Here is a 14,155-nt window from a genome sequence, read left to right as displayed (position 1 = left end):
CTCCATTATCGCTCCTCCATTATCGCTCCTCGATCCTCGGTCCTCCGGCAGAAATAAGAGCCATGGGACGGTACTCAAGATGGCGCAGGCAAATCAACTTCCGGTGAGACCGAGGAAATTAAAATAGTCGACCTGAGAAGCAGCCATAGTGTTTGCAGAGAAGATATGATGGGATGTAAAGCATGAGATCAGGGGCCTCATTTCTAACGCCGTGCATAGGATTCACGTGGGAAGGTTGCTTACGTAGTAGAAATCCAAAAAATAGGTACAGAAATGTTCCGATTCACCAAACATTGCGTACCGGCGAGGAAAGTGCATACAGCACTTCCTACGCCTGTTTCCCTTTATAAATCACAATCGACTCGAAATGCGGTGCAGCTTTTGCGGGCTTCACGTAACGCCCATATTTGCCTATAAATAGTCAAAGAAACGCCCATTCATTCTGACTGACTGCATGAAGATCGCAGGAAATGACGACAGAACAGCTAAAAAAGACATCTCACACCGTGTCAGATTTTGGTTATTTTGGGGAGGTCGAGATAAATCATATTGTTGGTGTTGTTCTGGTTTGGTTTGAACCAGAGTAGCAGCATGGAGGTCGGATCGTCACCAAAGTAAATAAATAAGTGGTCCGAAAAAGGTTAATGACAAAAAAAATACACATAGCCTTCCTCAGGCAGTGTGTTTGTACCGGGGACAGGAAACCCCCCCTTGGTGAGAGACTGTAAGAAATGATCGGGGAATCCCTCCGGAGTGGAGTCATGACGACTGGATCTGAATTATGTTTTCGTATTTGGTGGTTTGTGTTCCAGCTGTCGATCAGCTGTGCGCAGCGTCTCCACTGCAGCCTGTGCGTCTCAACCCCCGCACGTTTTCCCGTCAAGTTAGTATTTTATAAATCGCAAACATTGCGTAGAAACTGGCGTACGCCATTTTTTGAGCGTATACCCCTTTATAAACGAGGCCCCAGGACTGAAGCTGACTCAAAGAACAAACTCTTATTTTAAACTGGATCTCAAACTGTTGGATTGTGTTCATCTCTACAGGATCAGAGGAAAGACGATCAGAGCCACGATCCAGAAGACCTGTGAGTACTGAAACCATATCCTCCATTCATCCAGATATGAAACTCTTTAATTTATCCTAATCCCATAATAATAAAACAATCACAAACGGACATCAGCCTTTTGCTTGATGTTTGTTTTTGCAGTGCTGTCAAAGGGGTGACAGTCACTTCATATCTTTACCAAAACAGTGCATCATTTTAAATAATCCTTTAGGGATTGTTCGTCTGAAATGCTTAGTTACATTTTGCAATAATAGTTTTGCAACCCTGTGTTTAATGTGATCAATTCATTCTTCTTTTCCTCTTCCCTTTCTCTGTGATTAGGACAATGCTGGAGAAATAGATCTGAAAGGTGCACGTCAGATCAGTAGGACAGAGCTGCCATCCACCTGGACCCCCCGTGGTGCTGGAGAAAGCAAAACGGCGATCAGGAGCATCCTCCACCCAAACCTCTGCTTACTGCCGTCCTACAGACATATGAGTGCAGAACTGGAGAGCTCAACACTGCTGCCACTTTAGCCTTACGTACTTTTACTTCAAATGAACATATTTCATCTGTGTGCCATATATAACATCTCATTTTGAATTACTGTATATTACATTGCTGTTAACAGTTAATGTATTTGCAATACTGTCTAGATTTAATCTACAATTAGATTATATTACTTAATCTAAATTGTGTGTTTGTTTATATTTATCTATATTTTATCTTCTGTGTCTTAGTTTCAGAATTAGATTTTTTTCTGTATCCTTTCTTTTAATAGATATTTAATGATTATAGCTTACTGCTGTTGATGTTAAATGGCACGATTGATTTCCTTTGTCTCAATGATGAAACTTCTCATAATAGAATACATGAAACACAAAAGCATTGTAAATCAATGTCGTTTAATTAACAAAGGTAATCTGGTGTGTTTGAGTCGATGAGTAGTGCAGATATCACTGTCAAATCAATCGACAGTAAGGAGAATACTTACTTCCGGGTGTACAATTCTCCGTTATCCAATGGGAATGGACGCTCACATTGCCTTTAAGAGCTGCCGACATAAACGGGTGCGGTGCTTCCATGAGCGTCAAATACCGCCGCCGATGGGAATACATTGCAATCAGTTGAAAGCTCTTTGCGTCTGTTTATGAAGCTGAAGTAGCCTCGGCGCGTCCCAACTGCACGCCACGGGACCCTGACCAAGCGTCGCTCCTGGATGTTTAGGGAGTGAGAGTGTGTTGCACCCTGGGATATGGTAGACCACAGAGCAAGGGCGCCGGAAGCGGGGGGGCCATTGACACTTTTCAGCCCTGCCCCACATTTTCGCAGCAGCAGATTTATTTTTATTTTTTTCAGTCTTTATTTCGAACAGATTAAAAAATAACAAATGTGAAAAACAGAATACCGTATTGTTATAATACAGTATTTATCCACATTCATGGTAATATTTGTATATTCAACAAAAAAAACAAAAAAGTCTTCATATTAATAATAATGATAATAAATCATATGTGTCCGAAAGGAGTAGGAGGAAGCAAATGATTATTAATTCCCACCCGTTACTTGATCAATGATTGTCCTTTAAATCATTATGCAAGTTATTCCTACATACATTTACATTTATACATATACAATCATTTCTCATCTTCAATCACCTTTCTTCATTCTCATATTTTTCCAAAAAAGTGTTTCTGTACATCCTTTTAAACTGAATGATGCTTGTGCTTTGTTTGAACTCCTGCTCCAAACCATTCCATAAAATCACCCCACAGATTGTTAAACTCATACTTCTCAGAGTTGTTCTGACCTTGAGTTGTTTCAAATGTAGATTTCCCTCTCAAATTATACCCACCCTCTCTGTCTACGAACAATGTTTTTAATTTCCTAGGAAGTAGATTATGTCTGGCTCTGTACATGATTTGTGCCGTTTTAAATTTAACCAGATCAATGAACTTCAATATGTGTGACTTCAAAAATAATACATTAGTGTGTTCAAGATATCCAACATTATTCATAACTCTTATAGCCCTTTTTTGTAATGTTCATAACGGCTGTAGGTTGGTTTTGTACGTGTTTCCCCAAATCTCCACACAGTAAATCAGATATGGCAATATTAGTGTGTTATATAGAGTATACAATAAGTTGTAGTCCAGAATGTATCTGGCTTTTCCCAATATTGCGATAGTTTTAGCCAGTTTTGCTTTTACATGAGTGATATGAGGTTTCCAGCTGATGTTGTGGTCTAAAACCACACCAAGGAACTTCATTTGATATACTCTTTCTATGTGTTATCTAGTATTAATTGCATCTGTGGATTTGTTTTATGTTTTCCAAATAACATAATCTTTGTTTTGCTTATATTTAATGATAATTTGTTTGTGTCAAACCAATGTTTTACTTTAATCATTTCTGCTGTTATCACTTCCATTAGCTCTTTCAAATTGTCACCGGAACAAAAAATATTAGTGTCATCTGCAAATAAAATAAATTTCAATATATTTGATACTCTGCAAATGTCGTTGATGTATATTATGAACAGCTTTGGACCCAACACGGACCCCTGAGGTACTCCACAATTTATGTTCATGTATTCTGATTTATGTTCACCAATTTCAACAAATTGTTGTCTGTTGCTTAAATAATCTCTCACCCAGTTTAATCCCACCCCTCTGATGCCATACCGTTCCAGTTTTATCAGTAAAATATTGTGATGGTGTCAAATGCTTTTTGTAAGTCTATAAATATTCCCACTGCTTGTTTTTTATTGTCCATGCAGTTTGCTATTTCCTCACTTAATTCCATTAGTGCCATATATGTTGATCTATCTTTCCTGAATCCATATTACATTGCATTTAGCTGACGCTTTTATCCAAAGCGACTTACAATAAGTACATTCGACCAGGAAGACACAACCTTGAAGAAAACAGAATCATATAAGTACATCAGGTTTCATAGAGCCAAACATTTCAAGTGCTACTCAACTGGCTTTAGATAAGCCAGTCCTTTATTAGTATATAAGTGCTTTGTTAGTAATTCTATTGCTCGAGGTGGAGTCGAAAGAGATGAGTTTTCAGTCTGCGCCAGTCATATTGACTGTCGTCCAAAAGCTGATATGTTTCCATGAAACTGTGCCGTGGAAAACTGTACAAATCCCGTTTCAATAATTCCCCTCTACTCTAAAGTCGCATCTAAAACGTGATCTGATCTAGCTGTGTATATTTTGTTATTTTTGATTGTTATATTCAATCTCACTAGCTACAGGCATGTTTGAAGCTTGTAAAGGGAAGATGACAGCTCTCGCCACTCTGCTGTTCCTCAGCGCCGCCCCCCCCTCCCTCCCGATGAAATTATGAATGTAAGGTGTAGAGTAATCATAGATAACACGGCAGGGCCCGTTACAGTTTGTTTTTATCTGATTTCAAATAAGCAAAGTCTTGGCTTTCAGAATATTAAACTTGTTTCGGCAAATTCAGATGATAAATACAACTTTGAAGCTTCGGCATGATTACAAGCGGAGAACGGAGTAGCTTAACGTCACAGCAGGCATAACAACAGCCGGTGTTTCTCGTGAGTGCAGTAATCCAAACGAAAATATCTTCCCTCCGTAGTATTTTGATCATTTGCTCCGCTAATAATCAATCATGATGATTGATGATGAGAAATGATGGATTCCAGAGAAGAGAAAACTTTAAAGGCCTTTTTCTCAAAATGATGACTCTGTAACAGTCATTATATAATGTGACATATTTTGCTTAATATTTGGAGTACAAACAACAATCCTGATATCATTAGAAAGCTAGGAATCAAAATGTGTCTTCGGGTCAATGCGACTGATTTCGATGGAGCAGGTCACTTTGCATTAGGTAAAATAAAGCAGGCAGACATAACAGGAAGAATATGTACATTTTAACCCAATCAAATAGGACATTGTCACACCCTTCAAATGTATCCATGTAAATTACAACCAATAAAAAGCTTAGATTTATTTATTTGGTACTTTATTTGTTACGTTGTTCTGTGTGTGTCAGCCGTTAACCTAGAAATAATATATACACTTGCAAACATGTCAGAAGAACCAGCGCAGAACTAAATACAGTCAATCTAAACTTAAATTTAACAACTGGAAGGTCACATTCCTGACATCCACATCTCCGGAGGCGGGTAAAGCTGTACAGCTAACTATCGGAAAAAAGGAGACCGCTAGTAGATTATTTGAGCAAAGAGAAGGTACTTCAACGCAGAATGGTACAAAAACAGAGAGTGGTTCGTTCTTTGCAAAACCACTAAACGATAGTGATACATTGCGATGTTAACAACCTCATGATAACCTCATATTTTTTTTAACTTAGGATCATACCTGTGTTTAGTCTAGAAAAAGGTAAATGTGTGCATTTTATTATAAAGTTGTGTATATTTACAGACTATTGCAAAAACTAAGAAGCTTATAAACATCAGGTTTAAAACTAAAAGAGCTTTACAAAAAAGTAACACAATTAAGATGTTTGGAGTTTTATTTGAGTTATTCATTTACATTTTTTGTCAAAGAGATGCTGATTTGAAACCGTTGTTAGGCCTACATACAGTTACGGCATTTCCTGTTTCTGCCGGAGAGAGGGGAGTTTGTCCCAAAGCTTGCTGCTGTATTTACTCCCTCCATCTGACAGGAGGGAGCCTCATTGTCACTCCACGGAGTTCACTCCGTCACGGAGGGGGAGTGTGTAGGTGTAGGGCGTGGTTTGGGATTGGGCCATACACACGCACTTTTTTTGGCCCCCCCACTTCTAAAATGATCTGGCGCGCCTGCCACAGAGGATACATCAGATGTATCCCTGAAATCTGGGAAAGAAGGCCGCGTCCAAACCGTTCTTTTTATACATCCATGGTCCAACCGTCCAAACCATGGATGTCCCAAACCATGGATGTCCAAACGGGCGGTACTACAATTTCCGTGTCAGTCCGCGACGTCACCCGGCCCAGAAATATGTATATGGGAAAGAGACCGTCTGTAAATCATCGGATACCTTTTTAAAAAAAACGAAATAAACTATCTTATAGCCCTTATTAGAATCATTAAGTCCTTAAAGTTGTAAAATGCATTAAAAGCTGAAACTAGATTTATTTTTCTCTCTCCACCCGGCTGAAAAAACCAACATAGAATTCATGCTGGTCTATGCTGATTTTTGCTGTGAAGCTTCACCAGACCATTGCTCGTAATACCAGCAAGACCAGCATGGGAAAGCTGGTACACTCAGCATGGCCTTGCTGGTTGAAGCTGGTACACCAGCAGTCTCATTATGATATAGCTGAGTGAAGTTGGATTACCATTTTTAGCTAAATAAATAGAGAGAGACATAGACCGAGAGACATAGACAGAGAGAGATAGAGACAGACGTACAGTACACTGGGTGTTTCTCAATGTCAAGGAAGGATCCTCCAGAGCCACTATTTCAAGGATACACGTCATCGAGTCCCGCCGAAGGACTGTTCCATAATATTGGTGCACATTGTAGCATAAACCACAAAATATCAACTAAAGAGGCAAAGTCAAAACAAGGTCATTTTAATTATTTATTTAGGTGCAAAACGCTCAAAGGTCTCATTCAAACCTAATAGTCCGCTTCTCTGATGCGCACCAGACGACAGTTTGTTCCATTGTTTCCTTTTTCAGAAGGTTCGGTTTTGCGTTCACACGGGCAAAACTCAAACGGACAGTAAACTTTAAACACAAGTCATGTGCAGATTTTCTACGCCATAGCCTACTTACATTTAAATGTGTACTGCTTCACTTCAGCCATTTTCCGCCAAAGATTTTGGAAATTGGTCCGTGCGCAAAGCATTGTGGGGATTTTAAGACCGCGGAGGATACACATGTGCATCCTCGAAATTTCCCGCACGAAGGACTTCCTTGACATTGAGAAACACCCGGACGATCTTGTTCCTCTGTCATACTGATCATACAATAAAGCCATCGAAATTATAATATGATACAACACGTCATTCTGGGTCTCTGTGTGTCATTCAAGCTCGGCTCTCTGTGTGTGGCATGAGCGCATGTGAGTGAGTGAGTGAGTGAGCGATGCGAGAGAGAGAGAGAACGCACCGGCACCGGGGATTGTTGTTGTTAGCATCTGGTTAGCTAGCTAAGCAAATGGACATAAGGAGCTGTTTCTACAAACAAGGTGGGGGAGTCTCAGATAACCTCAGCTCGGGTGAGGTAAAGGACTCTCTGAGTGTTTAGATAGTTACTAACTTTAGTCTAAGTAATAATTAGTGGGTCTCAAACTGTTTAATCACTATTTATGTAAACAAGTATTTCCAAGGCACCCCTTTATTATGATCATTTAAGAAATACAAATAAGGGAATAAATGAAAAACAGGTATGAAATAATTCCAATTCATATTATAGGACACACTGTAAAACCTAACATCGTGTAAATCATCGTCATAAGAATTGAATAAGTAAGCCTTACTTATTTTATTTTGTATTAACTTGTTATTAACACTCAGTTTAAATAAGTAACCTGTAATACGTGGTCGAAAAACCTACCTAAACTCAATGTAATTGATGTGAGCTAATTTTAAAAACTAAGTAGTGGACACGGTTATTTTTTTTTCAACATTAGGACATGCGCAGAGATCACTCCTTAACCACTTGGCGCTCAGTTACTTTCTGGAACTTTTCTGGAACATGTGCAACAAGCCCTGCAGCAGATGGACGTCCCCCCACCGGCTATGGTCATTCTCATTGTCGCACTCAGCATTACAGTGAATATTTTGCTGAGCACACTGCTTTGGTGAGTACATATTAACATCCCAACCGTTTTTGCTGTCTTGTTTGTATTTAATCTCAAGGTGTATATGCTTGCTAGTTAAGATGACATTAGCATTAGCTTAACATTAGCTAACGTTTGCTAACGTTAGCTAATGCTATCTTAACTATTGCGGACATAATGTGGCGAAATCCTGTTGCAGCTTGGCCCAGGAGGTAGTCTTAAGAGTGTCAACATTTAATAAACGGAGATAGACGAGGGCTGACTTGATTTAACTGCATAAAAGTGCTTTTTGTATAAGTTGAGGTTCTGTTTAGAAGGCATTGAACAAAGACTAGCACGTGAGTAACTTAATTATTAATGTCATTGTTTTAGCCTAATGCCGTGACTTGTGACCTGTTTTCAGTTGTATATATTGCAACAAAGTATAAAGTTACACTTCACAACGTGTGAGCGCCAGTCAGTATACTCCTAGCTGTTTGCGGTGCGGGACAGGGAGCTGCTTGAGGAGTGACCCTCCGGCCCGGCCTCGGTGCAGACTGGCGCATTTCCACTACAGCGCGGTTTAAGCGTGCCGTTTTTGGTTGCCACTTGGCGTAGGACCGGCTAGCGGGTACTATTTCACAGTTTTTCTGGCCCCATAAAATCGAGGTTCTTAGCGGGCCAACAACCAAGCTGAGTCGGGCTGAGTATGCTAAACTAGAGAGAGAGAATCGCTGGCAAGGGGGCGACAACTACAACAAAATGAACATATTTGACCGTGAATTAATTGTAATACACGTTTAAAAAATGATGCCGAAGTAACAACATACTGATACCGGTTAGTAAAAACCATGAATTAATGCTTTGACAAGTCTGCAGACAGACGGCAGGCGAAAAGCTTTTAAAATGTGTGTTTGCTAAATGGAGATTGGCTAACCTAACAGTATATCAGTGATGCAAATTAGGCGCGTTTCGGCGCCTCCCGGTTTTTTAAAGCTGATTTGGGTGACTTGTGTAATTCGTGGAGAACCGAAGAGTTTTCGTTTTGGGGGTGGGGGTTGTCCGTCCGACTGACTCCAACGAAGAAATCGTTGGAGTCGTCGCCAAGAACAATCGCAATCCCTTTGAGGACAACAGAGCGCTGTTCAGTCACGTCTGGTGTCTAATGATAGAGATAAAGAAGACAAAGATTAGGTTAAATTACAAAGTCACAAGATGAACAATGTTGGCCTTTTCCATCTTTTTGAGGGGTTGTTTTAATTATTTTTCGAAGGCTTTTGAAGTTGTACCATATCGTCATCAATGACAAGTGACAAAAAGTTGCTAAGTTATATTACTTACCACCCAGTTGATGCTCTGCATCAACTCTGTCAGTTTCTGTCCAACCGATCCTTTCTTTGATTTGAACAGTTGGATGAAACGTGGGGTGTGCTGGTCCAGAGCCTCAAAGAAGTCTGCCTCAAGGCTCCTACTGGTAACGCCATTAAATTCGGCAAATACCTGAAAAAGTAGAGAAGGGGGTGGGGTAGGAGATGGAAAACCAGCACATTAGGAAGACATCTGATGTTCTTTGCTTTTGTGTGAATTAAAGGTGGAATATACATTGCTCTGAAAGTTACAGCCTTGATATGGACAAGTCACCTTTTGCTTCAACTTCAAATGTTCTCGCAAAAGGTGTGAAAAAGTCTGCTTGACTGCAAGGCTCTATAAAGTCGCATAGCTGACAGTGGAACGCTGTTTCACTCACTTTCTCGATATCCTTAAGAGTGTGCCATGTTGATAAGTGAACCTTGAGTGCATTAAAAGATTTAAACGTGCAAAGGCATTCCTTATGGAGGCATGGGAGTGGTGATGTCCTAGTATGGCAGCCATGTTTGAGGCGGTAATGCCTAAGTAAAAAGCCTCTTTTTTCAGAGCAAAATTAGCAGAACTTACAGGTCCACTGCATCGGAGGTTTTCAATCTGCTTGGCAAATCTGAAAATCAAGAACGACAAACCAACAAAAATAATCAAACATCACGTATACAACAATTTAGAAACTACGATGTTGTATTTACCTGATTCAGAATGCAAAATGTGTTATTATGAAATAAGTGAAAGTGAGAAGAGGACTCAATTGTATCCATGCTATTGTTGTGATCAAATTCTAGTGATGTTAAGATAAAGCTCTTACGCCGCTGCTCATAGAAAAAATACAAACGATCAGAGAGGAATTGTGTAGTTTGTAAAAATTAGGGCTGTCAGTCGATTAAAATATTTAATCGCGATTAATCGCACATTTTTTATCTGTTCTAAATGTTCCTTAGAGGAATATTTTTCAAGTTTTTAATACTCTTATCAACATATGAGTGGACCAATATGCTTTATGCTAATGTCAGTGTGAGAAAAAGTTTTTAGAGAGTACTTGTCCATGGACAAGTGAGTTTGGCAATTTACTTGTCCGAATACATTTTTCACTTGTCCAAAATGGACAAAAATAGGGGCCACTGGAATCTTCTTCTTCGTCATCGTATTTTACATTTTCCCACGGTTTTTATGACACCGCTAACGTAAGTGAGCGGTAAGATTTTACTGCATCACACATAGGGTTGGGTATAGTTTGGATTTTAACGATTCCGGTTCTGCTTTTCGATTCCGGATATTTTTGGTTCTCAATTCCGGTTCTTTGAGAGGGTAAAAATAAGTCCCATGACAAACAGGGAGAAAAATATATTTATGAAAACATTAAGTCAAATCTGTATTCCTATTTACAAATCACTTCATACTTTTTAATTTCTTACGGTTATTGAATACAAGTGGTGCAGTTTGAGAATGTACAATTGGCCCAGTCTCCTCTGATGTTACACTGCAACCTGCCTGTGAGACAGAGTCCAACCACACATGTCCAACACATACGTGTATAACCTAATAATAATAATACATTATATTTATTAGTGCTGGGGGGAAACTATTATTTTGAAAACGATTAATTGGGCGATTATATGATCGATTAGTCGACTAATCTAACGATTATTTTTCTGTTGTTCAATTCATAAAAAACGTAATGTAAAAAAAACGTAATGTAACATTTTTTTTTTCACGATACTGTGTCTCAGGGGATCTTAATATTTAAGAACCTATTAATGTGTTATACCAGATTAACGGAAATAATCTCAGCTAACTGACGATACAAACCATTTTTACCAAAACAAAACACAAGTCTCATAAGAAGCATCTAAATGACCCCTGAGCGAAAAATGCTAACGGACATTGGCACAGAACTCAAGATAAAAGTACCCTTATTACTTATCGTAGCTGCACATACAATATATCCGATTAAAGCTGAGACTCCACAGATTATGTAGGTATATAGTATCATCACTGAGTGATCCGGACTCGCGACAGAGGAAGCAAATACAGTCATCACAACACGTACCACGTGGTTACTTTTTAAACAATGTTAAGTCCAACAATGCATTTCATGTTTATCTAAAAGCTTGTAGAGTACTATATCTACACAGTGAAAATGTTTGGTAGTGCAAGTGCAACTCATGAGCCCTATCACACTTGGATGTGCTGGTGGTCATTTTAATGTTTTTAATTAATTCATGACAACTGCGCACCAGCTTACGTGCAGCCCTGGCCTGGACATTGCTTGGCTCCATTAGTTGACAATCTGCAGACGTAAACTAGCTACCATTCCAGCCAACATTAAATGCTGACAAACGTTAACTGACACACAGCTGGCGCCGCTAGCTAGGTAGCTAACATTAACTACTAACCGTAACCAACCAAGCACGAACAAACCGCACGGAGAGCAATAAGATAGTTAGCACTACCGAAGTGCACAGAACTCAAGCTGCACAACACACTACACAAACGTGGAATTAATTTAGCCAAAGTTAGTACTTACTTATCATTGTTCCCTCCACGAGAGACAATGGGGTGCCTCCGCTTTAAATGTTCCAACATAGCCGTTGTGCTTGTGTGATATGCCAACTCCATTTGGCAAAGACTGCAAATGACAATATCTTTGCGTTTTGGACTAACTTTAAAATATTCCCATGCTTTTGAAGACCTAGGGCGAGATGTTTTCGTTTGGGGGCTTCGTGCGCAATCCTGTGAGGAGGAGGTGGTAGCCGTTTCAGTCTCCATTGTGTTTGAAGTGAGATTGCGAACTGCTTGTTTGCTTTGGTGACCCAATATGTCGTCGACGATATTTGAAGTCGACGTCGTCGACGCCTCGCTACAGCACTAATATTTATAGCCTATAGGCCTAGCGCTTTTCTACAAATCAAAGACGCTTGCACGCTTACACATGTCCTGCAATACACATGCTGCAGCTGCCCAGCTGCTCACAGTTTGTAAAAGTAAATAAATAGTATTTTCATTTCAATAATGTACTTTCTATACCCTGCTTCATAAACAATACTGACATCCCTGTGCTCCTCCGAGTCTGGGGGTCCGGGGATGTGAGGACAGCGCGAGGACACAGACAGGGAGGCTGCTTTACTTCATAAAGGAAATGGCGGTCAATATTAACAACACAGGAGCTAAAACGCTTAATAACCTTCATTACGTGTTAGAGAAAGAACATACGAAAGTTTGACAAAGATGAGGCTGTTAAACGGGCAGCGGATCCGCTGTGTGTAGAAAGAGAGAGAGACGCTGAGCTGCACCGTGCAGCGATCAGCTGATACGGAGCATAGAGAGAGAGAGCTGCGGTCCGCGGGGCCACTGTGCTACACTTCCCGCCCCGCCCCCGTCTAACTGTACAGAAAGCGGCGAGATGCATTTCCTTAGGAATCGACAAACAGAACCGAAACTAACATTTCTAAACGAACAATGGCGGACATGTACAATTTGCGAATGAGTTCTGCCTTTTGTAAACTGAATTTATCAATAATTTGTCAATAAATCAGGGCGAAAAACGTCACTTGTCCGCCGGACAAGTCAATTGAAAGATCTACTTGTCCGATATTGTAAATAACACGTCCCGGACAGTGGGACGTGTACTTTTTCGCACACTGTTTAATGTTTATTATCATTTGAACAATGGCAAATATTCTCATGAATATTAAACACAACAACCTCTGAACATTACAAATATTCGCCTTAATTCAACCTGGAACCTCTCATACAATACAAATTGTGTGTGTGTGTGTTCGTTGGAGCTATGTGCAACTCAAGGCATATGCTCAAACGGGAGCTGCCTGGAAGCTGCAATCATGTTGCGCACTATCCGTGCTGAGTGTGCTGACTTTTCGTACAATGTCCCACTGTCTGGCTTCCTGCATAAAGTCAAGTGCTCGGCGCAGTTGTCGGCGAAATGTCACTCCTCTGTTTTCATTTAAACAGCTCCATATCCGTTAGCGCAGCTAGCTAGCACCAGATGCTAACAACAACAATGCACGTAAGGTCTCTCTCGCTCGCTCGGGCCACACATACACACCCTCCCGGTCCTCCAATGGCCAGTCGGTGCCTGCCGGTGAGCGTGGAAGTGTGGTCTGCCACAAGCGGGCGGCAGGAGCGGGGCTGTCAGCATCAGCTGGTAGATGGTATTTTAAACTCGATGCGCTCTGAAATCTACGGGGCGGCCGAGGACAAAAAATACACATGCGTTAATCGCGTTAAAATAATTAGTGGCGGGTTTTTTTTCCCTGTTAATAATATATATTAATATATATATATTAATATATATATATTAGGGCTGTCAAACGATTACAATTTTTAATCAGATTAATCACAGCTTTAAAATTAATTAATCATGATTAATCACCATTCGAACTATGTCCAAAATATGCCATTTATTTATGTATATTGTTGTGGGAATGGAAAGATAAATGAAAGAAGGCGGATATATCCATTTAACATACAGTATCTATGTTTATTAAAACATTTTTCTGCGTGTCAAAATGAAAGACAACCCACACACCTATCAATCATCAAACCGTGGGGTCTTAATTCATTACGTGTTGATTTCTATCAACGGGGGAGTACTTCAGGAAAGTCGACGGGGGGGGGCTAGTGGAGTACTTCGTGACCACAGTGTGAACGTTGTGATCAGCTGTTTTAGCGCAGTTCTCCAGTGAAGGGGGGGGGGGGGAGTCTCCCTCCGCAGCCGGTTGGCGTAGTTTTGGCACATTTCCGTTGAACAGACCGACGTTAACAGCAGCCCTGTCTGTGCACACGGAGACCGACTCTGTCGTCCGGTGATCTAACCGCCTTCTGGAAAAGCTTCACAAGTACGTCGGTACGCAAATGCGCTTTGTGACACAAGTGACGGTACGCATTTCAGATTACGCACATAACCTGCGTACCAGTTATGTGTTACCTGTACTACAGCAAAAGTATTCTCCGTCGGGACTTCCT

At 40.4% G+C, this 14,155-nt stretch overlaps 1 protein-coding gene and 1 long non-coding RNA gene across 6 annotated transcripts in view; one reads left to right on the top strand and one right to left on the bottom strand.

Annotated features, from left to right (window-relative positions):
- The window catches only part of LOC117561250 (protein NLRC3-like), a 79,515-nt gene extending 77,861 nt beyond the window's left edge, over nucleotides 1–1,654 (top strand). For 4 of the 5 annotated variants that reach the window (XR_004571312.1, XR_004571314.1, XR_004571315.1 and 1 more), the window contains 2 exons: nucleotides 1,047–1,087; nucleotides 1,391–1,654. Coding sequence is in view for 1 of the 5 variants with exons in the window: in XM_034238543.1 (XP_034094434.1) it covers nucleotides 1,391–1,392 (2 nt within the window). In the remaining 4 variants the exon portion in view is untranslated. The remainder of the gene's footprint in view (nucleotides 1–1,046; nucleotides 1,088–1,390) is intronic. The other variant, XM_034238543.1, reaches the window with a different exon arrangement.
- Nucleotides 1,655–8,342: 6,688 nt separating this feature from the next.
- Nucleotides 8,343–10,075, bottom strand: LOC117561254. The gene is made up of 3 exons (XR_004571324.1): nucleotides 9,740–10,075; nucleotides 9,146–9,304; nucleotides 8,343–8,966 (listed from the first exon to the last, which is right to left on the bottom strand). It is a non-coding gene; the product is annotated as an uncharacterized LOC117561254 (long non-coding RNA).
- Between the last annotated feature and the right edge of the window lie 4,080 nt (nucleotides 10,076–14,155).

This window comes from Gymnodraco acuticeps, unplaced genomic scaffold, assembly GCF_902827175.1.
Source record: "Gymnodraco acuticeps unplaced genomic scaffold, fGymAcu1.1, whole genome shotgun sequence".
Lineage (NCBI taxonomy): Eukaryota > Metazoa > Chordata > Actinopteri > Perciformes > Bathydraconidae > Gymnodraco > Gymnodraco acuticeps.
The sequence above is the reverse complement of the archived record's forward strand: the minus strand, read 5'-3'. Positions and strand labels throughout refer to the sequence as shown.